The sequence below is a fragment of the Megascapheus bottae genome, chromosome 1 (genome assembly GCF_031878675.1).
Source record: "Megascapheus bottae isolate mThoBot1 chromosome 1, mThoBot2.hap1, whole genome shotgun sequence".
Classification (NCBI taxonomy): Eukaryota; Metazoa; Chordata; class Mammalia; order Rodentia; family Geomyidae; genus Megascapheus; species Megascapheus bottae.
This window is the reverse complement of record NC_143509.1, coordinates 102,873,079-102,898,462: the sequence shown is the minus strand read 5'-3', so window position 1 is coordinate 102,898,462 and position 25,384 is coordinate 102,873,079. Positions and strand designations below refer to the sequence as shown.

General features: G+C 57.0%; 1 protein-coding gene across 1 annotated transcript; it reads left to right on the top strand.

Annotated features, from left to right (window-relative positions):
• Positions 1 to 1,902: 1,902 nt before the first annotated feature.
• Ripk4 (receptor interacting serine/threonine kinase 4) lies at positions 1,903 to 23,986 on the top strand. Its single transcript, XM_090349579.1, has 8 exons — positions 1,903 to 2,110; positions 10,202 to 10,493; positions 14,542 to 14,690; positions 16,060 to 16,109; positions 18,598 to 18,756; positions 19,289 to 19,392; positions 20,247 to 20,508; positions 21,749 to 23,986. The coding sequence occupies exons 1-8, from the start codon at positions 1,929 to 1,931 to the stop codon at positions 22,906 to 22,908; spliced, it is 2,358 nt and encodes a 785-aa protein (XP_090205705.1). The 5' UTR covers positions 1,903 to 1,928; the 3' UTR covers positions 22,909 to 23,986.
• The last annotated feature ends 1,398 nt before the right edge of the window (positions 23,987 to 25,384 follow it).

The window sequence follows — 25,384 nt, the reverse complement described above, 5'->3', positions numbered from 1 at the left end:
GCAGAGATGGCATGCAAGTTATGGCAGGAGTTGTTGCACAAGGGCATGGTGGCAGGAGATGGAGACAGCCCCCTCAGTCGAGATGAACTGAGCCTGCTGTCTAGGGTTAGGGTCACTCCACAGACCCGGAAGAGGACAGGGGGACAATGCCTCCGTGTATAGCCCCTTGGTGGAGAGTAGTAAAGGCCCCCCCTACCTGACACATCATCATTGTGGCATGCACATTGTCTCCTCACAGCACCGTGTGGGGACGTGGAGAAGCAGGTACATCCTGAGACCCTGGCCCTGGGACCCCCCACTCCAGACGGCTGGCTCTCCAGGAGCTCTGCACCCCCTCCTCTGTCTGGAAGGCACATCTGCTCCCCACGGTTGGACCTCAGAGCCAGTCCCCGGCCCTTCCTTTGCTGGCCTGGTGGAGTCTGCCGGTGGCACCTGTGGCCTTGGTACAGATGAGCTACTGAGGACGTGGGGGAGAGTGGGGTTGAAGTGGGCTCAGAGGTGAGGGCAGGATGGGGCCTGCTGGGGCGGCTGGCAGCCCCCCTCTGTCCCCAGCCAGCCTCTGGCTTCCTGACTTCCGGCAGCCCACAGGGAGAAGCTGACCGCGCAGCTCCTCCTCAGGTCCGTTCGTGCTGTGGGCAGCCGCCCTCCACATCCAAGCTGGAAAGCGTGCGTTGTTGTTTACTTCCTGCTTCCCTCAAGTCACTCCGTCCTTCTTTGACCTGCTGGGGATCTGAAGCAGAACTGTCACTTTTATGCTTGGAAACATTAAGGACACGTGCCAGTGACTGCAGACCATGAACAAAATAATAGCAATGTCCCTTGCCTCGCCACGGTGGCTAGAGGAGCCTTCCCAGCCCTCTTCACTGATTAGCAAGTGCCTGTCCCTCGCCAGGCCCACACTTGGTCCCTAAAGCCTAGGGACGGACTGCTTTTGCCCCTTGGGCTCTGGGGCCTGGACGCAGAAACCCCATCCTGAGCCTGCAGCAGACACTCCATAAATATTTGCTGAGTGAAGCACAGATGATTAAATAAACGAAATTGGAGTGTTTTATTGCTCGACTCCTGGGTTAGTCACGGGCTGCAGAGCCCTGTGCGGGCCAGCCCAGAAGCCTTGGGGAGAAAGGCACCAGGAGCTGAACCCCGGAAATGGGCATGACTCACTTTCTAGTCGATCCATCTTCCCTCCACCAAAATTCTGTGCTGTTTACTTCAAGTTACCTTCCCATATCCAGACCTCAGTTGTTCTTAACGTGATCGTGGTAGACGTGGATTTGAAAACAACCGTTTGCTCCCCTGGCCAGCGTTAGCTGAACACTGAGTCTTCTGGGTGGACAGAAAGCGGGAGCTGCCCTGTCGGGCCAGGCCAGAGCCGGTGGCAGGCGAGGCGGCAGTGGGAGGAGGGACTCAGGCGCTGGCTGTGACACGAGGGGCTTCCCCACTGCCGAGCCGGGAAGTGCTCCCTCTCAGGGCAAGCTCCGTCCTCATTCAGCCCTCTGAGGGGACACGAGCGCACAAATGAGTCGTCCGTGGGGGGTGGCGGACACCTTCCCCTGACCCACATATGCTGCCAAGGCTGGGACAATTCCCTCCTGAAGGTGGAAGAGACACCTTTCCCGCCTCCCTCCCTCCCGTGGGCCCCGAGCCTTGTCCTCGGGGTGCCTCCCCTCCAGGCTGCCGCTCTATCCCCGGATCCACACCCCCGTCTTCCTCCCGTTTTCTCTCGGGGAGGTCAGAGCCCCTGGACAGACAGACACTGGGATCGATCTGCCGGGGGCGGGGCCTGCGGGGCAGGGGCGGGGCCCGAGGGGCGGGGCCTGCCGACAGGGGCGGAGCCCACCGGCCCGCGGCGGACGTGACGTCATGGGGCGGGCGCGCACCTGGGCACCTGGGCGGCCGCGGCGGCGCCGGGCGGCGGCTGGACGCGCGCGATGGAGGGCGACGGTCGGGGCCCGTGGGCTCTGGGGCTGCTGCGCACCTTCGAGGCGGGCGAGTTCGCGGGCTGGGAGAAGGTCGGCTCCGGGGGCTTCGGGCAGGTGTACAAGGTGCGCCACGTCCACTGGAAGACGTGGTTGGCCATCAAGTGCTCCCCGAGCCTGCACGTCGACGACAGGTCAGCGCCCGGGCGGGGCGGGCGGGGAGCCGCGGGGGGCCGCGGGGTCCGCGGGCGGGCGGGCGGAGCGCGGGCTCGGGAGCCCCGGGGGGCCGCGGAGCGCGGGCGGGCGGGCGGAGCGCGGGCGGGCGGGCGGAGCGCGGGCGGGCGGGCGGGCGGGCGGCGACCCAGCCCCGGGCGCCCGCTGGCCGGGGCCGGCCGCGCGGGGAGCCCCGGCGGGCTCGGCTCCGCTTCCCCGGGCGCCCCCTCGGGCGGGGCGGCGCGGGGCGGGGTCCGGCCGGCTGTGGGTCCCGCCGGGCGCTGCTGCGGTCGGCGCCGGCTTAGCGCAATTGGCGTGTGGGCGCCGGGGCTTTGTGAGTCGCTCCCTGCGTGGGGCTCGCTCGGTAATTTACGGCGGAGCACAAATTGGTGAAAGCCCGTAATTATTCCGGCCGGCGGCGGCCGTCTGGGGAGCTCCGCGTCGCGCTCGCGGGGCCCCGGGAAGCCGTGCGCGGCCCGCGTCCTGGCCGCCGCCGCGCCTCGCTGCGCCCCGGCCCACGGCGGAAGGCGACTGATGGGAAAGGCGGGGCGGGGGGGGGCGTGGGGACCAGGACGGGGAGCGCTACTGAAAAGCGGCTTCATCCCTCCTGGATTTCACGTCGGCCCTTCACCCCTGGGCACCACTGAGACACCTCGTCCTGCCGTGAAGTTCACTTCTGCGTGGAAGTCAGAGCTGCACTGGACAGGAACACCATCCTTTAACCCCTACGTCCCCACCGTTGGACCCGGATGTGCTGGCTAGGATCTTGCCGGGCTCAAGCCACAGTTTTGTGCTGGTTGGCAGAGGGTGATGGTGGTCAATGTGCTCTGAGGAGGAGAGCCCCAGCCCGCTGCCTCCTCGTGTCACCCGCAGACCCATCACAGAGCCATTGGTGGCTTCCTCCCGTCACCCACAAGCCCTGTGTTCCTGGGAAGGTTCCCTTTCAGGTGTCACCGCCAGCTTGAAGTTCAGCAGGCTGTGTGGTTAAAAACCCTTCTCCCCTCTCTGGCGCTGCGGTTACTTTGATGAAATCTAAACCATCTTGAGTATCCGCAGCCAACAGGTAGATTCTTTAAGGTAAGACTTCACGGACCCAGGCATTTTTATGCCTTTGGGATGTGGACGTGTTGGGATGTGGACGTGCTACGGTTTTCTAGGCCCAGCAAGCTTTGTTCACTAGCGAATATTTTCTTGTATTGGAAAGTATGTAAACAAGCACCACCCGGAGTGGGCTGGGTCCTGGCCCATATTTCCTGGGCCACCTAGTCACAGGCTTCTCCACCTCAGGCAATCCTTAGGATGTTGCGTGTCTTGATTGAAAAGTGTTTGTCCTTTAACTGGAAGTCTTTCCTGTTCTGCCCAACCAGGCAAGTGGTAGCATGTCTGTGGCTAAGTCAAGGTCAGAAGAATTTTGTTTCCTGCACTTGGCCTTGGGGTTGTACGGGCTGGACTGGTGGCTTTGCAGCTGGGTTGCCCTCAGTAGCTGAGCCGTTGAGGTCCCTGCTGTGTAGGTAGGTTAGTGGTTCACTGCTCAGCTGGCATGAAACTGGGCTTAAGAATATACCTCTGGAGCCGGGAGTTTTGCCTAGTGGTTAAAGTGCTTGCCTAGCATGCATGAAGACCCGGGTTCGATTCCTCGGTACCACATATAGAAAAAAAGCCAGAAGTGGTGCTGAGGCTCAAGTGGTAGAGCTCTAGCCTTGAGAAAGTCCAAGGACAGTGCTCAGGCCCTGAGCTCAAGCCCAGGACTGGCAAAAAAAAAAAAAAAAAGAATTTACCTCTGTCATCAGCGGGTGGTACCTGAGGGATTGGTTGCTTCTTGGCCTGACCAGCTTGCTTCTAAACCTTGAAGCAGTTGTGGTTTTGCCCCAGTGCTTTTTTGATATGCTGTCCACCCTTCATTACCCCGAGAAAGGAGTGGGATTCCCTTGGGGTCCCTCAGCCCTCCCAGCTAAGTCTTATCTTGAGGCCACTTGGTCTGCCTCCCCCCCCCGCCATAACTGATGTCATCTCTGTCTTTTTCCACCTGTTCCCTTAGGGACCCTTCCTGGGTACAGGCAAGGATGCGGCCCATTTTATTGGCCAGGGCTATTTGCATGGGGTGGGGGCTCTTGGCTCCTGGTGGCTTCCCTAGCCCCAGCTATTATTCACTTTGGGCTTAGCTGATATCAGGCCTTATGAGTATGCAGGAGAAGCTTGTCCCAGGCTCATGGTGACCAAGACCCTCACCCAGGCCTCTTAGGGAAGAAAAGTATGTCTAGGGAGCACTTTGGGGTGGGTCACTGCAAAAGTTTCTCTTATTTCTGGAGCCAGCTGCCTTAGGAGGGTCATGGCCCTGAGATCTAAGGCCTCTCCGACTGTCTCTTATCTAGGTCCCCGGCATGGTCTGGACTGGCACACTTACCAGTCTGGAGAGAACAGAGTGACCCCCAAAGGCTCTGTTCCTCCCCCCACCCCATACTCCTAGCCAAGAGGAAGCACAGAATCAAAGTGCCTGGTGTGCCTGCCGCCAGGAACTGCTAATGCAGAATTGGGCCCTGGCTAGTCGGGGCGAGCCCGAGCAAACCCCGGGTTTGTAGGCACAGTGCTGACAATTGGACAAGCCTGATTCTTGTCAGTTTTAAAAATAGCTGTGTGGGAACCCCTCCGAGGCTCCCTGGGAATGTAATTGGGTTGGTGTGCTGAGGCCTGGCCGGGCCTCATCCTCCCCTGCTTCTCCCAAGGTGCTTTCCAGAGGCCTGTGCCCTGGCCCATCACCTCTCACTCTCCCCATGTGCTTCAGTTCTTCCCCGTCCCAGGACCCCGTTTTCACAGAAACAAGGATGCAGCACAGGGGACCTGGGCTTGTGTGCGGATCCCAAGGTTTCTGGCTCTGGAATCTCTGAGTTAGCTGAATCTTCTCCTCTCCCTCTGCAATTCTGTAGAAAGTTCCTTTTGAAGTGATCAGCACAAACTGTTCTTGATATTTCTTACTTTCGGGTTCTCTTGGAATGGGGGTACACTTTGCTAACTACAAATGAGGATAACAGTGAATCTAGTGAGAAGGGATATCTTTAAAATGTGGAGTCTCAGAAGTGGTGCTGTGGCTCAGGTGGTAGAGCGATCGCTTTGAGCTGAAGAGCTCAGGGAAAGTGCCCAGATTGAGTTCAAGTCCCATGACAGACCCCCCCCCCAAAATGTGTGTGTGTATGTGTATATGTATATATATATATATATATATATAATGGAATCCTCGATTTTCCATTTAGAATCAGAATGGGACTGGGGGCATGAAGAGTACTCTCTCTGTTCTTGCTCTGAAGCCAGGTTCATTCCCCTTCACCTGGGGCCAAGGAGATAAGAACATGGTGCCCACCCTCTGGGATCATGGAAGCTACTTGGGCAGTGGTCAACACAACTGGGGGTGTATTTTACATAGTAATCACCATAGAAACACCCTCTCCCTGGAAGCAGTGATGGCTTCTTTGGGGGCTGGGGACATAGCATGGCACCTCTCAGGCTTATTGAGTTGCAGAAAGCCCTGCAGGCTACAACTTGGGGGGAACGGGTGTAGCCATCTAGTCTCAGCCTGCTGGGTACCCTGGGAACCTCAGGAAAGATTGCAGGGTGAGTTCTTAGGTATTTTGGCTTGGAGGATAGCTGGTGACGTAGGGTATGCAAATTTTCTGTACATGTGTAGACCTTTTACTCTGAATTGAGGCTGGCATCATGCCTTCTTCAGCCAGCCCTGTGTGCCCTGAGGTTTTTCTGATTTTGTCCCTGGGGCAGGTATTTGTGTGGCTGGGACAGGACAGGGACGCAATGGGGTGGGGCGGGGGGGGGAAGGGGGGACGGCAGTCGCCCAAAGCTTCCTCTAAGCAAGCCCTGTGCACTCCCTTAGCTGACTCGAGTGGGGATTGGCTTTGCACTGCAGTCGAGCACAGAAAATCCTTTTAAACGGTGTCTGTGTTCTGGAAAGGCCCTGGGGCTGCGAGAACTTGCTAAACTCAGTGCAGTGGAAAGGGGGGCAGATGTGATGGTTGCCGGCCTCTATTGACCATTACAACCCAAGTCCCTGACTTGTGCAGGTCTAGTCCTTCCAGAGGAACAGCTCAAAGCTTCCTCTAACAAGATGTTCATTATTGAGTTGACTTTGTCTTGAAATACGTACTTGTGATCCGTCAAGCTGAAGGGGGGGTCGCACTGTCAAGAGGTTACTTACCAGTGGCTGGCTTAGAAATAAATACTAGCTGGTCCTTGCCTCCAGCCCCGCTGACTGGAGGGCGTGCCCTGCCACTTGGCTGCTGAGTTATATATATTGTTTGGTCCTGGTGCTTGAAATCAGCTCCGAGGTGCCATCCCTGAACTTCTTCCTCAAAGCTAGCACTCCACCCCCTGGACCTGCAGTTCTGCTTTCCACGTTTGTAGTGTTTAATTGAAGAAAATAATGAGTCTCCCGGGCTTTCCTGTCTGGGCTCACTTTGAACTGCACTCCTCAGGCATCAGCTTCCTGGGGTATGGGTTTGAGCCACAGGTTCCTGGCCCTGCTCAGTCACTTTGAAGATAGGGTCTTAAAATTCTACCAGTGCCACCTAGCAGGATGGGCCACCCGCAGGGCAGAATATAAACATGACTACTTTTTGTGTTGTCAGTCTTGGGACTTGAACCTCAGGGTCCGGGTGCTGTCTCTGAGCATTTTCACTTATGACTACGCCTTACTACTTTGAGACAGACATAGAGCCACTTCCGGAGGTAAGAGTTACATGGACTTCCCTGCCTGCACTGGCTTTCCACGATCCTCACATCTTAGCCTCCTGAGTAGCTGGGATTACAGATGTGAGCTACCAACACCGACTCTGATCAATTTTTTTTGTTGTTGTTGATCATGGGGCTTGAACTCTGAGTTTGGGCACTGTCCCTGAGCTCTTCACCTCAGGGCTAGCACTCTACCAGTTGAGCCACAGTGCCACTTCCGGTTTTCTGGTGGTTAATTGGAGGTAAGAGTCTCATGGGTTTTTCTGCTCAGGCTGACTTTGAACCATGATCGTCAGATCTCAAATTCCTGAGCAGTTAAGATTATAGGCATGAGCCACTGGTGCCCAGCTCTCTGACCAATTTTTAAAAGAAAATAGAAACAGAAAGAAAAAGCCATAACTTTCATTCTGAACATGACAGGCAAGACACGGCAACAAGTTCTATTGTGACACAGTAAGTGGAGTTAGTCATCAGAGATGGTCCTTGGGCCTTGAACTGAGGACATTTTTGCCATCCTAGGGCTTGAACTCTTGGTCTCATGTTGCTATACATGTCCATAGGCCCCCAGGGACTAGTTTAACCAACCAGCCAAGAGGAGAAAGGAACCCAGCCCAAGATGTCCTCCCCTCCACCACCCCCCCCTCAGCTTCCTCTCAGTGATCCTTGACCTTAAACCCTGATCTACCTTTTCCTCGAATGCTTGTGGTTCAAGAGTCGGGTTGGGGTCTGGACTGTGCCGGTCACCAAGCCAGAGGTGGCCCTGGTGGTCTCCAGCTGCAGGGGTGGCTATCCTGGGCCAGGCACCAGACTCTGGAGGGAAGGGAGAGTATGTACTGGAACCTTGCTCAGGGGGCAGCTTTGCCACCCAGCCGGGCACCCCATACACTGGCTCTGCCCCCCTGGGAGCATCCTACCTTTTGGCTGTCGTGTAAGGAAACATGTCATATTGGACCTTGTTTTGTAGTCATTTAGGGGTCCATCCCTGACATCTGTTCCACTCATTCCTGAGGCCAGGAGTCTGTCTGCTCCCTGAGACCTTGGGGGTGTGCCCACAGCCTGAGCTATCCCCCCATCCCACTGCATTATGGGGAGTTCCCTGCAGATGCTCAGCCAGAGACCTCTATGCTGCTGTTGTCTGGTAGCACGGGACCCTAGGGGGCCCTGCCCACTACATTCTTTCAGTGCTGGGGTGGGGGGGCAGGTCTCACGCTCCTGGATTCAGGCCCTCCAGTAGGTCAGGCTGGAAGCAGGTATAGGGCAGAGCCCCAGCAGTGTCTAAAGTTACCATGGGGCTTGTGCTGGGCCCTGCATCCTGTCCGACCCTGCCCTGTTCCCAGCTCCAGTGACTTCCTCTGGGAGCTTGCTGTTACTAGAGAGCTGATTTTCCAGGACTAAGGCCACCTCCTCAGCGCTTCCTGTGTCTGCATTGGAGAAATATGAACCTGGATGGCTGCAGCCTCAGGCATGCAGCCCTTTCCTTTCAGTGAATGCTGACTTTTGACCCCTGCCCTGACCAAAAAAATAACAACCCAGGAATCTCTGTAAAAATACCAGGGAAATGGCCTCAGCCCTGGAGTTACCCAATGTTCTCTCTGCAGTGCTGGAGGGCAAATGTTCAGGCTCTGAAAGCCACAGGCCTGTGTTGCAGCTTCTCACCTCCACAGCCTGTGTGTCGATGCAGGGGGCTACGTCCCTGGTAAGAATTCCTTGACAAAAGCAGGTGACTGTACATGAATGAATACATGAGTAAATGAGTATTCGTGTACTGAAATATTAGCTATACAAATGAACTTCGTGTAAATGCTGGTACATGGTCTTGATCTCAGGGCCTAGACACTGTCCCTTAGCTTTTTTTGCTCAAAAACTGATGTTTGTCACTTGAGCTGCAAATCCACTTCCAGCTTTTATGCTGATTAATTGGAGATAAGAGTCCAGTTGGACTTCCCTTCCTGGGCTGGCTCAGATCTCAGCCTCTCCAAGAGGAAAATGAACTTCCACTATAAACTTCTGTTATAAAATGATACATTGTGTTGTAGAATAACCAGGCACAAAGCAGATACAGTTATGATACACTCATGAGACAAATCAAGACCAAAGGAACAGAAGGCGCATGGTATCCTTAATATGTGGCTATTAGATCCAAACAGTACAAGAGCGAGGACTCAATGCTATGGACATGGTATTGGAAATATAAACACAGCCACATAGACTTAAAAACCTATGACTCTATAGACATAATGTTTTATTTCATAAATTACTATGTATCTATGATATATAAACCCTTATCCTAATTTTGATTATGTTCTAAAAACTAAGTGCCAGTGATTGTTTATAGATTCCCTTCTTGAACTCTTGTTTGTTAAACATGTCATTTGAAATATGATGTAAAAATCAATGTTAATAAATTCTTTAATAAAAAAATGGCAGGCCATCAATGTCTAGGCTCAACTTTGAGCTGAGTGCTTATCAAAACAAGACCACCATATTGTAACTTGTATGAAAGAGAAATAAATGTCTATCTTGATTTAAAAAAAAAAAAAAAAGATTCCACTCATGAGGTGCCTAGATTATAGACAGAAGGAGCAACTGGTTGCCCTGATCTGGAATGAAGGGTGGGGTTGGAGTGTGGGCCTTTGTGTCTTATGGGTTCGTATTTTGTGGGCCAGATGAGTTCTGGGTGTGGGCTACCACACTGTGGACGTATGTACACTGTTGAAATGACACATGCGCATTATTTACGTATTTTTTCTTTGTCTTGCCAGTCCTGGGTCTTGAACTCTGGGCCTGGGTGCTATCCCCTAAGCTCCTTTTGCTCAAGGTAGTGCTCTACCCCTTTAGCTGCAGCACCACTGCCTGCGTTTTTCTGCGATTAATTGGAGATAGGAGTCTGGTGGACTTTCCTGCCCAGCTGGCTGAAACTGTGACCTCAGATCTCAGCCTCCTGAGTAGCTAGGCTCACAGGTGGGAGCCTCCAGTGCCCGGCTTGTTGTTTATGCTTTAGTGTCCCTGCTGCAGGCTAATGCTTTTCTGTTCGTCCCAGTGGGGGTTTAGATCCTGAACTGATTGGGCTCACACAGGGGACCTGAATGGGGTTCCCCCGGTGGGTAATTAGCAGCTGTCCATCAAACCTTCATGGCTCCTCCATCATCCTCAGGGCCCCCAACACACCAGGCTCCGCCTTACAGTGACCCCAGGTAGAGCCGGGTTTGAACAGGTAAGGCTGGAGACCCCGGGAGACTGGGCTTCTGTCTCCAGCTGGCTGAAGCCTGGCCGGTAGCTCTGGGTTCATAGCTCGGGGACTGCCTGCTACCTGCCCCTCACAGCTTTATCTTTCTCAGGGAGCGCATGGAGCTTCTAGAAGAGGCCAAGAAGATGGAGATGGCCAAGTTCCGCTACGTCCTGCCTGTGTACGGCATTTGCCGGGAGCCCGTGGGCCTGGTCATGGAGTACATGGAGACGGGCTCCCTGGAGAAGCTGCTGGCCGCCCAGCCGCTGCCCTGGGACCTGCGCTTTCGCATTGTGCACGAGACAGCCGTGGGGATGAACTTCCTGCACTGCATGTCCCCACCCCTGCTGCACCTGGACCTGAAGCCCGCCAACATCCTGCTGGACGCCCACTACCACGTGAAGGTGAGGGCGGCTCGGGGCGGGGACATCTGGGATTCAGGAGTGGAGCTGGACGTCGGGGCGGGTTGGTCCTTCCTGGGGTGGAAAACTTGAAGCGAGGGGTTGCGGGGGGGCCCAGCCTTCCCCTGCTGCTGTAAGCACCACATGACATGGCACTGGAAGAACACAGCATCCTCTCCCCTGCGCCCTGGCCCTGGCCTCAATTCTGAGCACCTTTGAAGCCGACTATGGACTTGGCGTCAGCTTGACGCTGGGACTCCCGGTGGGCTTAGGGAGCTGCCTGTGGCTCAGGTTTCCAGTGAAGACACCCTTTCCTGGCCGTTCCCGGACCTGGGCTCCTGCTCACCTGTCTTCCCTTCCCCCGCCTGTGATGTGTGCTGTGCAGCTTTGATGTGGGGGCTGCCAGGTGTTTTGCTTTGTTTAATGTCGGGAAGTTTGTGAAACACAGCAGTGAGAAGGCTGTGGTGGCGGAGGTCGGCACTCAGAAGCCGGGCTGTTATTTGCCATCTCTGTCTCAGGTTGTGTTCCTCTGGTCACGGGGGCACCTTCCCCATGGGCGTCTGCCATCCCACTTGACCCCTCTGTGGTGGCACATAGCCCACACCAAGGCAGGTGCAGCCTCTTTCCCCCACAAAACCCAGAGGGCTCTGAGGGGACCCGCCGAGAGCCCAGGCCCGAAGCAGGCTGAGTCCTGGCCGTGTGCCCTGGCGCTCGGCTCTTCCTGGTTGTGCAGCACTCCATGTCCGCCCCTCCTCACGCTGGCCTGGCCTTTAGGGACCTGAACTCAGGACTCCACTTCTCTTTGTCTCTGGCCTGCCCACGGCTGCACCCCATACCCAGGGCTGGCCAGGTGGAGAAGTCAGTTTTCCCCTGGACAGTAGTTCTAAGGAGTCGCCTCTGGAGGCCGTGCTCAGTGGGAGTTTGGACCCGGCTTCCTGCAGAGTGCAGAGGCAGTGGGGTGGAGGAGGCTTGTATCGCATCTGCTCACATTCTTCAGTATCTGCCCACATTGGGCCTCTGACTCTTATTTCCTACTGGCTGGCAGGGCTCAGCTCCAGTTCTCCTGGGCAGGGTAGTCCTGTGGGTCCAGGGGAAAGTACATGTTCCCTTTGAAAACAAGAAAAATACCCGCAGGCCCCAGCCCACTGCTGGCTTCTGCCTGCAGTCCTCCCTTTCCTTTAGGCATGGTGGTCACCTGCCAAGCTGAGCTTTGGTTCAATTCGCACCAGGATCCTGCAGCAGGGGTCAGAACCAAGTGCTTCCCTGCCTGCTTGCGCTTGGAAAGCGGTTGGGGATCCACTGCCTGGCACCTGCAGTTGGTGTGGGGATGGGAGGGCTGCAGACTTCCGTGGTTGTTCCTGGAGCCAGGCCTTCAGACAGGCAGGCTGTGGGGCATGCAGGTGAGGGGGCTTAAGGACGGCAAGGTGGGAGCTGCCAACCCCAGTGCTGTCCTACTCAGTTGCCCCTGTGGCCGGGGTCCCGCGGTGACTACTCCCAGGGTCTTCACAGTATCCCTCAGCATGGTGGGGTGATTGTTCTCCATCCCTGCATGCTACCCAGCCTCTCTCCGCTGCCATGTGGGCATTTGGGGTGAGCAGAGGAGATGCACCCCAGAGGACAGTGATGTCTGCTTTCTGGTGTCATTGGGGAGCCTGGCATGGGGGGCTCGCCAGGCGCCTGCCCTGGGAATGCCACGCAGGCCTCACACTGGCGCTGCGCTCTTGTTACAGGCCCAGGTATTGCTTGCACGCTGAGCACCGGCACACAGCAGGCTCTGGATCCCCACCCAGGGGGGCAGTGAGGGCTGCCCTGGACAGGCACTGGCTGGCCTTTCTGCAGCTCACAGGGCCTTGTCTCCAGGAGCTTGGGTTTGTGTCCCCTCCCTAGACTCATCTGGCTTTGAGGGGTCGGTGGCTGCTCTGGTTGTTAGTGAGGAGTCCTGAGCAGCCAGCGGGAGAGGCTGGGAAGGTGCAAGCAGAGCCCCATTGGAGAGGCCTTTCCCAGGAGGTGACATTGTGCCCAGGCTTTGTATTGATTGGCCCTTAGATTTCTGGGCAGTTTTCAGTGCACTGCTCCTCGGCTTCTGTTCTGGAATCTGGAAGTAGGAGCTCACCTTTCTGCCATTCCACCCCCTCGTGCCCCATGTCATGCTACATGTAGGTGGCCGAGTGGGGCTGAAATTCCACAGCAGTCACCCCTCTGCCAAGTATATCAGATGTACTTCAAGTTTTTACTTCCTAGTATTATTATTATTCCTGTCTGTGTTGGGGCTGGGAACCAGTGAAATACTAGGGTTTGGTTCTCAGGCCACATTCTTCCACCCAGCTGGTCCCCACCGGGCTCTGGGCAAAGCCCAGGAGGGTGTAACCCGCTGAGTCTGCTGTGCCTCTCTCTGTAAGGCTGGCTGCTAGCCTGGTCCCCTCCCTCCAGACATGAAGAGGAGGGATTTTGCTCTTGGGTATTCCTGTGTGCCTTGAGCTCCTGGGGATACTGAGTCATGCCAGCTGGAGAGCGGGTTTGTGAATCATGAGGCGTTTTCTGCCTGTCGCCATGAGCTCAGAGTGAGTGGGGAAGGCCGTCTTCTCCTGCAGTGTGCACGTGACGTCAGATCTCAGAGGATGATGTGACTTTCTCATCACCAAGTGTATTTTGGAGGTCTCTGACAGTGACAGGAAGAACGGAAGCGGGAAGCCCTGAGGTCAAGTTCTCGAGTACCTTCTTTCCTGAGTTTAAAACCTTGCCGGTTGCTGGCACTTCTCTCCAGACCTGTTCTTAGGGGTTCAACGTTCTCCTTGAGGGTCTGCTGAACAGTTTGGTGGCTTTATCCTAGAGACTTGACAGATTTCTTCCCAGAGCTCCTGGGCAGGGGTCTCTCCCCAGGCCTTGTGGAGCCAACAGAACCAAGGGGGCTTGAGATTGGTGTTGGGTCAGGTGAGCCCTGACAGCTCGTCCAGTCCTGAGGGTTGTCCTCCCCCACCCTGTCTTCCCCTGTGCGCAGGGATCACTGGAAGAGCAGCTCACCTACTGGCTTAAGCTCTTCCTGCTGTGAAGCTGTTAGAGACTGAGGCCCATGGGGCCCTGTGGGCACGGCCAGCCTGGCAGTGGTAAAGCCCTGACTCAGCTATTGCCTCTCACTGCTTGGGTGTGTCTGAGGAGGCACCCAGGAGCAAATGAAAAGGCTTAAAAATACATCAGCCTTGAAAGGGGAAAGAAAGGGGCTGTTCCGGGTCTTCAGGAGGTCCACAAGTGCTTTAATCTCAGGGAGCTGCATAAAGGCTGGTCTCTACCGGGGTAAGACGCCCTCCCCGAAGAGGCCTGCCCCCTCTGCCCTGTGGTACCTACTGGAGACAGGGCACCTTCTCCACAGAGGCCTTTTGCCCAGGAGACCTGCCTCCACCACAGACTTAGGGGGCAGGCATAGCTGCCTTTGAGGGCTCTGGGCACGGTGGCAAGGGGCATTGCAGAAAAAGGCTGCCTCTGAGTGTGTGGAGGACTCAGCGAGAGTGTCGTGGTGATCACAGGACGGAGGCCGGGAGCCCAGGAGGAGTGCCAGGTGTGTGCTTGGCTCTTTAAAGCCTTCTGAAGGTGTGTTGCGCTTTAAAGGACGTGCTGCCACTTGTGGCCTCCCGAGCTGGAAGGTTGCATAACCGGATGCCCAGGCTTTGTCACGTGCCCATTTTGCCTGAACACTGAAGGCTGCATTTCTCCCAGGCTACATTTGCATTCCTTCAAGAAGACTGTTCTTCCGTCCCTTAAAATCAATTTCCTCCTTTCAAGCACAGTATTTCCCCCCTCCATCAAGTCCAAGGTCTCAGCTCGTGAAGCCCCCAGCTTTGGCTCTGTGGCAGCTTCGGCCTGGAGGTGGGAGGACGTGGAGAGGCCGGGAGAGCTCTAAGAGCAAGCACGGCCCGACGGGGTGGGAATGCTGGGGCTGGGGCTGGGCCATCTGCCATCACAGAGGGGAGACACCACCAACCCGCCTGAGTTCTCAGAGCCTGGCCTGGCAGGGCTCCGTGGAAGACTAGGTCCCCTCCCCACTGCTGTGTTGCAGATTTCCGACTTTGGACTAGCCAAGGTCAACGGGCTGTCGCACACTCACGACCTCAGCATGGACGGCCTGTTTGGCACCATCGCCTACCTCCCCCCGGAGCGCATCAGGGAGAAGAGCCGGCTCTTCGACACCAAGCACGACGTCTACAGGTATGAGCCTTGTGCTCTGGCGAAGGCCGGCTTGCCTGCGTGTGCCCTGAACAGCAGCTTCCTGAAAGACCCTGGTGCCTCTCAGCCCTGGGCTCAGTCTGCACGCGAGGGAGTGGACGTGCCTGTTTGGCTCATGGTTTTGCCTGCTGAATACAGGCTACCTGGGCACCGTGGGCAGTGCTGGCTGAGGAGGAGGAGGTTCTGGGTAATGCCAGGTGGAGGGGGTAAGCAGCTGCCAGCTCCCCCATGCACACGCTTTGGCGTTTATGTGGGACGTGGGTTTTATGGCTTGTCTGTTGGAAGCGCCTGCTGTTTCCTGTGGCTGTGGACCAGTGTGGAGTGAGCTGCACATCCTGCTAGCTCCCCGTGCCCGGGGACACCAGCCAAGCCCCATCCACGGGACCCAGCCCCCTCTTCCCTGCCCTCCGCATATGGTGCAGCCTCTGGCCCAGGGCCGCCTTCTTGGAGAAGGAAGGGAGGGGGAGAGCAGGTGCTCGCTGAAGCCTGGGCGGCCCCAGCATCCGGCCCCACCCCTCGCCATTGCCACTGTCTCTTCCTGGCAGACTGGTTTGACAAAGCCACATTGTGCCTCCCGCAGTGCATCCCCTGGGAATGGCCCCGTGGGTGCTAGTCACAGCTTGTGTGGAGCGCGCGGCCCAAGGGGTGCTGTGTTGCTCTAGAGTTGGGTTTCAGCTTGGGAGCCTGCAAAAAGCAGTGGATTTTCAATGGAAAGTCAAGTCTTGGGTCTCTGTAAACAGCCACGAACCATGCAGGCCTTGGAGCATGGGACTCAAGGTTTTCATGTTTTTGTCTCTGGTTTTTAAAAGTTTTACCAGCCCATCTTTGGTATATCTAGAGCAATTTATATTTAGTTAGGTTTTTTTTTTTTTTTTTTTGCCAGTCCTGGGGCTTGAACTCAGGGACTGGCTGGGCACTGTCCCTGAGTTTCTTTTTTTGCTCAAGGCTAGCACTCACTTGAGCCACACACCACTTCTGGCCTTTTTTGTGTATGTGATATTGAGGAATCGCACCCAGGGCTTCATGCATGCGAGACAGACACTCTATCACAAAGCCCCCTTCCCAGTCCCCATTTCACATCTCCTGCCTAGGCTGGGAATGCTCTTCCTGAGAGCCCAGAGCCCAGCTACAGAGCGTCCCCGGGAACCCTGCTGCTGTCTGAGGCCATAGCTCCGCTGGCAGAGGCTCAAGTGCCCGGCATCTGAGCTACAAACCACGTGATTCCTCGCGTGTCCCCTTCTGGAAGTGCAGGAGCAGGTCCCCCCTTTCCTTTGTGGTGGTGTACAAGTGCCCCAGGTCTTACTGGAAGCGCCAGCTCGCAGGTGAACTAACATCCTTGTGTCCCTTTCAGCTTTGCCATTGTGATTTGGGGTGTGCTGACACAAAAGAAGCCGTTTTCAGGTGAGTGCCCCTGCCTGAGGTATAGCACCCTATCTTGCCTGAAATGGTGGGGACATACTTCCTGTGCCTTCTCAGCCTGCTGTGGTGGCCCCAGCTCCGGGGCTGTGCCACCTAAGCTGTCCTGAGGGTGGGGCCTGCCCTGTCCTGCTCACAGGGCGTGGAGCCAGCTCATTGCAGGCTCAGAATTCTCCCCGCTGACAGAGCACTTTTACACGCAGGACAAGGAGCGCTTGTTATGTGCTAATCTTCTCCCCCCCCCCCAGGAGTGGTAGTAAAACTCACCTAAAATGTTCTAATTTTTACCATTTAAAATGTACATTTCTGTGACATGCAGTAAGCCAAGCAACACCACTATCTGGTTCTAGAAGATTCTCATCTCTCCGGAAGTCTGTTCTTAATCCTGCTCCTCCCAGCTCCCCACGGTGAAGAGTCTGCTTTCTGTCTCTGTGGATTTGCCTCTACCTGACATTTCCAGATAGTTCCTTTCCCTTCTCCTCTTGGTTACAAACAAACCATTCAGGCATCAGTGGCTCACACCTGTAACACTAGCTATTCAGAGATCCAAAGACCCCAGCTAGAAGGCAGGCCAGGGCCCGGGAGTGTGGCCTAGTGGTGGAGTGCTTACCTAACATACATAAGACCTCGGTTCGGTTCCTCGGTACCACATACATAGAAAAAAGCCAGAAGTGGTGCTGAGGCTCAAGTGGTAGAGCTCTAGCCTTGAGAAAGCCCAAGGACAGTGCTCAAGACTTGAGTTCAAGCCCAGGACTGGCAAAAAAAAAAAAAAAATACACATGAAAGCTGGGTGTGGTGGCTCACGCCTGTCACCCTAGCTACTCAGGAGGCTGAGATCTCAGGATCAAGGTTCAAAGCCTGCCCAGGCACAAAAGGACCTGAGACTCTTATCTCCAATTAACCGCCAGAAAACCAGAAGTGGGGCTGTGGCTCCACATCTGGGATAGGGTAATAGCCTTGAGCTGAAGAGCTCAGGGACAGCACCCAGGCCCAAAGTTCAAGAACCACGACTGACAAAGAAAGAAAGAAAAGCAAAAAGCACAGCAAGGAGCAGTCACGGTAAAGGCACCACGGTGAGCACAGAGAGTGCGTGTGTTCTGGCGAGGGAGCACAGGTCTCCACGCAGACCATGATGCCGTCCAGAGCCTGGCATCTCTCAGGCACCCTTAGAATCTGAGTACCTTGACTTGGGTGACTGTGACCGCTAAGTGGCTTCTAGCTGCACTGGGGAGTGATTCTTCCTTCCCTGGCCTTGTGTTGTGTGGGCAGCCCAAGAACTGGAAATACAGATTTTGCTTACACGCCAAGGCCCAAGGAGGGGAGCCGCACACGGCCGCAGGCCAGGGAGCTGGCTCAAGTACAGTGTAGGGGCCAAGCCAAGACCCTGCGACTGGGACTGGATTTAGCGTCTTGGGGACTCGTTAAAACCCAGACTCAGACACGTCCTTTTCTGAGTGCTTGCATCCGTGCTGTCTCCTTGCCCAGTGCCTGTCACCTTAATGGGGTGCCCTGTGGAACACCATCTCCGGGTTCTTGCCTGCGCTGGCCTGCCAGTTGGGTGTTAAGCTGTCCCATAACAGTGACGTCGGAGCCGGCTCCGTGCTATCAGCGCTGACGACCGAGGCTCTGTTGGTTGCATTGCCTCCTAGACAGCGGGCTCTCGGCCTCCGCGTGCAGGGCACCAGGTGCCCCACAGGCCTGTTCAGCCCACACTTGGCGCAGAAATCTTCCGGGTGCTCCCTTCACTTTCATTAGGTTCATGGGCCTGTCGCGCTTGGGAAAGACTATGAGGGGATGGAAATAACCTGCAGGGACTGAACAGAGCTGTTGCACAAGACTTAACGGGAAAGCAGGATGGAGTCAGTACAGAGCTCGGCCCGCGGCCCGAGATGCTGGCCAGTTTTCCACACCTGCCTCTGCAGAGGGCGTGTTTGGAACTGTAGGGGTGGCGAGGGCTGCGGGAACAGGAGGCTTGGGGAGAGCCAAAGCGGCTCCATGGACCCCATGGTTTATGTAGATCAGGAAACAAATCTGGCTCCCTCAGGGTCGCCTGGGCTCCTTCCCACAGAACCGAGCCAGAGTCGCAACAGTAACGACAGCCGAACCCAGATGATAGCGGTAATGACAGAGCCTGCGTTGCTCTGGTTCCAGAGAGAGGTAGCATTCGTTTCTGTGAGCTGGAACAGGGCTTGAGCTCAGGTCCCGGGCACTGTCCCTTAGCCTTTTCACTCAGAGCTGGCGCTCTGCTACTTGAGCCAGAGCTCCACTTCTGGCTTTTTTTTTTTTTGGGATTAATTGGAGATTAATTTGTTTGTGATTGAGATTAATTGAGAGTCTCACAGAACTTCCTGCCTAGGTTGGCTTCCAGTCACAATCCAGATCTCAGCCTCCGGGGTAGCGAGGTTGAGATAGGCTGTTTTTAAAACCCAGGAGATGGGCCTCGCTGGTCCCACGTGTCTTTCTCTCCTTGCAGATGAGAAAAACATCCTACACATCATGGTCAAGGTGGTGAAGGGCCTCCGCCCCGAGCTCCCGCCCGTCTGCAGGCCCCGGCCCCGGGCCTGCAGCAACCTGATCCACCTCATGCAGAGGTGCTGGCGCGAGGACCCTCGAGAGAGGCCCACCTTCCAAGGTGAGCTGGCCACGTGGCCGGGGTCATGTGAACACTGTGCAGTGCTGGGCTGGGTGGCTGGGAGCCGTGCTCAGCTCCAGTCGTCTCTGCCCTGTCTCCCAGCCTGGACTGCGTTTGCTGCCCAGCGGAGCCCAGGGAGCTCAACACACCCAAGTTCAAGTCCAGTGCAGCGGGGCATCTTTCGGGAGAGGTCTGGCTGGCAGCCTGCAGCCTTCCTGTCATGTCTCCTGGGTCATTTGGAGGGACTGTCCCTGTGGAGATTACATTGTAAACACATGACACGAAGGGGCTGGGTGGCAGTGGATGACTGCGGAAGGTGCCTTCGGAGTCCGAGCACCCCCTGCAGATGGGCGGCCCCTCAGCACGAGGCTGGCGGTGGCTCCCAATCGCAGTCCTGGAGCCTGCCCGGAAGTGGCAGTGCTGCCTGCTGCTTCCAGGTTTTAGGCTCTGGCGTCTTCTGTCACCACAGAATTGTACTGACGTAATTATCAAAGTGACACCTGCTTCTGCTTCTTGTTTCCTCCCCCTGAAGAGATTACCTCTGAGACGGAGGACCTGTGCGAAAAGCCCGACGAGGAGGTGCAGGACGCCACTCCAGAGATGAGCGGGAAAAGCTCCCTGGAGCCCGGGAGTGAGGTAGGGGCTTTTGACAGTAGAACTGTGCCCATCTCCATTACTCATGCAGGTCCCACAAGCCAGGCCCCAGGGACCTCCTGATCCCTCTGCGCCCTGCTGCGAGAAGCTGGTCACTCTTAACTGCTCAGAAAGGGTGTATCCAGCAGGTGTCATGTAGGTCACTTCAGAGGTGATAAGAGGTTCCAAATGCCAGGCTGGCTGAGTGCCATCCAGGCAGGGAGAGGAACAGACGTGCAGCATGCAGCGCGTGAGGTCTGATAAGTCAGCTTTACAGCTCGGCCTTACCCATCATGGGGCAGTTTCTCCAAGGAGATGGGTAAACATTTGAGGCTCAGGCGAGAGTCAGGACAAAGGTGCTGGTAGGTGCTGGTGGAGGTGGAGCTGGCCTCTTGGTCAGGCACACAAAGGCAGCCAGGTGCAGTCAGCCTGCCCAGTCACTGCAGCAGAGGGTGTGTGGATATCGCATTCAGTTGGGTTACATGCACAAGCCAGACCCTCTGGGGCCACCCCTTTAGTGTGATCTTCGGTCCTGATAGTGTGCAGTCCCCATAGCCAGGTACCACCCCACTCTTACCCCTACACAGACCCTAGGCTGTACCTGTGCAGCTCAAAGGAGAGGCCACAGGCAGGGCCGGGAACCCCAGCCCAATGTCCTCCTTCCTCTGATTCCTTTCTAAGCCTGTCCCATGCCACTTGCCTTTGGCCTGGACAGTGAGCGGCCTGGAGGTGGGGACACACAGAGGCTCCATGTTGGGGTTTCTGTGGTGCGGAATCCACTCTTCCCTTGCGCCGTGTTTGTGCCGGGAGCCCTGGAGGAGGCTGAACCTCACCATCTCCCCTCCCTGTCCTCACAGACCGGGTCCTCCCGCCTCCAGCGGGCCTCTGCCCCGCCCTTGGATAATGACTGTAGCCTCTCAGAGCTCCTCTCCCAGCTGGACTCTGGGATTTCCCAGGCCCTCGACGGCCCCGAGGAGCTCAGCCGCCACTCCTCCGAGTGCAAGCGCCCATCCTCCAGCGGCAGCGGCAAAAGGCTCTCCGGGGTGTCCTCGGTGGACTCTGCCTTCTCCTCCAGAGGGTCCCTGTCACTGTCCTTTGATCGAGAGCCTTCCACGGGCGGTGAGTGATGCCTCTGTTTCCCCCGGGCTGTGGGCAACTTGTGGCCGAGCCAGTGAGCAGCAAGAAGCTTGTGGTGTCCAGATTCTTGCCTTAATAACGTCACTTCGGGTTTTTGCTCTCCCTTAGTGATTGAATTCTGTTTGTTGGTGCTGGCAGTAGGGTTTGAACTCTTCGCGTTTCACTGAAGGCTGGCTTTCTACCACTTCGGCTACACCTTCGCTTTCAGCTGTTTGTGGGCCAGCTGGAGATAGGGGCCCCCTGGGCATTCCTGCCTGGGCTGGCTTTGGGCTTGGCTCGCTGCTCACATTCAGCCTCCTGAGGGGCTGAGACTGTAGGTGGGAGCCACTTGCTTGCTGTTACCTTCCCCTTGCCCCCAGGTTTTCAGGATGGTGCATATTTGGCTGCCTGTGGGGGATGAGATTGGTCCTGCCCTGTCTTGGGTGGTGGTGGTGGCGGTGGCGGTGGTGGTGGCGGCTTTACTGGAAAGCATGGCACATCCATCCAGGAGGCAGAGCCTGCAGACAGCTGTGCAAAGGCTTTGATCCTGGAAGGAGGAAGGTGTTGGGGTGGGGGTACCTGCGGGAGAGTGTTTCATGTAGAATACCGAGATCAACCCAGCATCCTCGGTGAAGGCAGCCCCTCCCCCTGGCGCCTGGGGAATGTGCTGCCAGGGAGGAGAGTTTCATTGTGGCGGGACTGTGAGTAGCATAGTTGAGTTTGGCCGTCGAATAGGTGTCATCCTCAAGTTTGCTGGGCCAGCAGTCCTAAGATGAGAGGCCTTGTCCTCCGAGGATTATTCTAGAAAGCAACTCCTGTGTTGTCCCCCAAGACCAGCGGGTGACCATGCTGGGAGCTGGGTGGTCCTACCTGGCTCCAGGACTTAGTGGGCTGTCGGCCCTGGAGAGGCAGGTGGTGGTTGGCCAAGCTTTTAGAGGCCAGGCTCCTGCCAGGGCATCCGGGGCCACTGTTCTCCTTTCCAGTGCAGACACATTATCCGTCCTGCTGCCCCCACGGGCCGAGGATGGTTAGCCACCACCCCTGGAGTGGCTGGGGGGTTTTATCTTCCAACAAGACAAAGGCTCACCTCTGTGGCCTCTCTAGAATAAATAAGGCGATGGGATGTGGGGCTGCCAGGAGCCCCCTGGGGTGGGAGCTGCCTCCCTCCAGCGGCCAGGCCTGCAGGAGCCAAGGCCCTGCCGTGGACAGCCGTGCCCTGACCTGCCCTCTCCTTCCCCAGCAGATGTGGGCACGACGGACATCCAGAAGAAGAAGCTGGTGGACGCCATCGTGTCCGGGGACACGAGCAGGCTGATGAAGATCCTGCAGCCCCAGGACGTGGACCTGGTGTTAGACGGCGGCGGCAGCCTGCTGCACCTGGCCGTGGAGGCCGGGCAGGAGGAGTGCGTCAAGTGGCTGCTCCTCAACAACGCCAACCCCAACCTCACCAACCGGAAGGGCTCCACGCCGCTGCACGTGGCCGTGGAGCGGAGGGCACGGGGGGTCGTGGAGCTCCTGCTGGCCCGGAAGATCGGCGTCAACGCCAAGGATGAGGACCAGTGGACGGCCCTGCACTTTGCGGCCCAGAACGGGGACGAGTCCAGCACACGGCAGCTGCTGGAGAAGAACGCGTCCATCCACGAGGTGGACTTCGAGGGCCGGACGCCCATGCACGTGGCCTGCCAGCACGGGCAGGAGAACATCGTGCGGATTCTGCTGCGCCGGGGCGTGGACGTGGGCCTGCGGGGGAAGGACGCCTGGCTGCCTCTGCACTACGCCGCCTGGCAGGGCCACCTGCCCATCGTCAAGCTGCTGGCCAGGCAGCCCGGCGTGAGCGTGAACGCCCAGACGCTGGACGGGAAGACGCCCCTGCACCTGGCCGCCCAGCGCGGACACTACCGCGTGGCCCGCGTGCTCACAGACCTGTGCTCCGACGTCAACATCTGCAGCCTGCTGGCGCAGACGCCCCTGCACGTGGCCGCGGAGACGGGACACACGAGCACTGCCAGGCTGCTCCTGCACCGCGGCGCGGCCAGAGAGGCCGTGACCACCGAGGGCTGCACTGCCCTGCACCTGGCCGCCCGGAACGGACACCTGGCCACCGTGAAGCTTCTCCTGGAGGAGAAGGCTGACGTGCTGGCCCGGGGACCCCAGAGCCAGACCTCGCTTCACCTGGCCGCCGCCCACGGGCACTCAGAGGTGGTAGAGGAGCTGGTGAGCCCTGACCTCATCGACCTGTCGGACGAGCAGGGCCTCAGTGCGCTGCAGCTGGCCGCGCAGGGCAGGCATGCGCAGACGGTGGAGACGCTGCTCAAGCACGGAGCCCACATCAACCTCCAAAGCCTCAAGTTCCAGGGCGGCCCGGGCGCAGCGGCCACACTCCTCCGACGCAAGAAGACCTAGCGTGTGCTCGAGGGACCCCGGGGACAGAACAGTGGAAGCTGCGTGCATGCTCCACTCACCCTGTCGATGGCCGAGGCCTTGAGTGGAGGCTGGCGACGGGAGACGCAGTTGTCCCCTTCGTGCCTGGCTATCCGGGAGGCTCTTGGCAGCTGCCCCACCTACAGCCAGGGCATCTGGCATCCCAGGGTCAGATAAGGTGGCATCTTGTTGTGTGCCTACGAGGTCGCTCATACAGGTCCCTTGGTGACAAAAGCCCGGGTAAGGATGTCACCTCTATCTGAGAGTGAGCCACCTGGCTCAGCCAGGGGTGTGCAAGGACGTGCATTCCCCTTCACAGTGAGCAGGAAGGGAGCCCATGCCCCACACTGGCTCCTGTGTTAGAAACGCCTTTGGGACAGTCTGGTCTGAGGGTGACTGTTCACGTCACCATTGTCTTGGAAGGGGAAGTCGCAGCAGCATTTGCCCCTGGCTGTGTCCAGTCCCGACAGACATGCCAGGCCCAGCCTGCCCCTCGCTAGGGTTCTTTCCGCTTGGGACTCCAGAGCAACACAGATAGAAGTCATTTACAAAATCCTGACGGCTTCAGCGTGGGGTTGGCAGTGTCCCTGACGTGGAGATCGCACGGGTCGGGTGTCTGGTGTTGGCGAGGTGGTGGCCCATGCCAGGGCACTCGTGGGGTGTCCTAGGGTTTGCCGACCTGCTCCCTCATGACCCCCCTGGGCGTGTGAGCTGCGGAATGGGGTGCAGCCCCAGGGCCCTGGGAAACGTGGGCTGTGCCCCCAGAGTCACATGGCTTTGTGGTCAGAGGTGCCCCCCACTCTTGTATACATTTGTTGTAGAAGACCTCGTGTGTAAAATGTGTGTGTGGACGCATGTGCAAAACAGATTGATTTTAACGTACTATGTACGTTGATGTGGATCTAGGGGCAAGTACTTCTTTTCTATGACAGAAAATACCAAACTGTAGAACTGGCTATGTTTTAATAGGCCTCCATGTGCTTGCTGTGCTGTGCCGTGTTCCTGCTGTAGAAGGCAGGCCACACGGTCCGTGTGTCAATAAAGCAAAGTATGCACCTGCCTTTGCAACTCGGTGAAATGACTTTGTAGTACAAAGCTGGGAAGTTCAGAGGTGTAAGGGAGGAGGGCGTGGTTTGGAGATGCCTCTCTGAAGGTGGTCAAGGCCTGAATGAGTCGAACGTGGATCAGACAGTGCCAGAAACAGAAGGAGGCTGGGGCATCCTTCACCCCAGCCATGCCTTTCCACGCACAGCCCAGTGACCGGAAGCCTGTCTTGTTTCAAGTTCTCAGCTCCAGAGTTTGCTTTGTGTTTAGTGCTTATTGGTCCTTCTGTTGCCTCTTTGTATATTGAAATAGAGCCACTGGCCACCCACCCAGCCACCGTCGCACCTCTCTACCCACCTGGCCACCCAACTGCCCACTTGTCTGCTCCTCTTACTCACGTTCCACACTGCCTCCGCCCACTCTCAGTCCACCCAGGTCATCAGCCAGCAGTGGAGACACGGGAACCCACGGGGAGTCAGCAAGAATAAAGGGGTCGGCCCTTGGGTGCCCCACCTGCGGGGCGCACCTGGTGACGCTGACACTCAGCTCCGGGAGTTGGAGACACAGAGAAATGAGTTTAAGTGGGAAAGGGAAAGAAGTAAGCCATCAATGACAGAGGTCAGCCTGTGCACACCATCTCTGGGCTCAGAGCAGGCCAGGGGGTAGGTATCCTCATCGGTCCTCCCAGGACAGGAAAGGTGGATGGAGGAGCAAGGTCTGGGGAAAGGAGGGAGTTGAACATGGTGAGGGATGGCTGCATCCTGAGGGTGGAACTGGAAGATGCCCACCCTAGTAATGGCACAGAGAAGTTTGCTGGTTTCTGAGCCTCGTGGCTGGCAGAGGTAGCTAATTTGATGGACCCACTGACTCCATTGGCAAGGTGGCTACCTTTGGGAATTTGTCCTGTGGACCAGCCATGGGCCTGGTATGGACCGTGTGGTTAGAGGTGTCACTGGGCTGTCGTCAAGGCTCTGGGAGCTGTCTGTTCCTTGTCCAGAGACAGCGTAAAATGAACATGAGAATGCACATAGAGGAAACAGGCACTGGCCAGGCATGGTGGCCCACACCTGTCATCCCAGCTACTCAGGAGGCTGAGATCTGAGGATCGCAGTTCAGAGCCAGCCCAGGCACTAAAGTCCATGAGACTCTTCTCTCCAATTAATCACTAGAAAACCGGGAGTGGCATTGTGGTTCAAGGAGTAGGGAGGTGGCCTTGAGCTGAAGGACTCAGCAGCAGTGTTCAGGCCCAGAGTTCAAGCCCTGTGACCCACAAAAACAATGGCAGGATAATTATTGCTGATTATGTATGTCTTCAAGGGTGGGGGCACCGGACACGGGTCAGAGCAGAACAGAGCTGCCCAAGAGGCAGAATTGTCCGTCACAACAGCCAGACTCCAGAGCTCCCTCCCAGGCT

Bases quoted from the DNA above. Each gene is read 5' to 3' on its own strand.
- Ripk4 (XM_090349579.1), top strand. From the start codon at position 1,929: ATGGAGGGCGACGGTCGGGGCCCGTGGGCTCTGGGGCTGCTGCGCACC. The intron at 10,494-14,541 runs GTGAGGGCGGCT...GCTGTGTTGCAG, and splicing joins ACGCCCACTACCACGTGAAG to ATTTCCGACTTTGGACTAGC. The intron at 19,393-20,246 runs GTAGGGGCTTTT...CTGTCCTCACAG, and splicing joins CCCTGGAGCCCGGGAGTGAG to ACCGGGTCCTCCCGCCTCCA.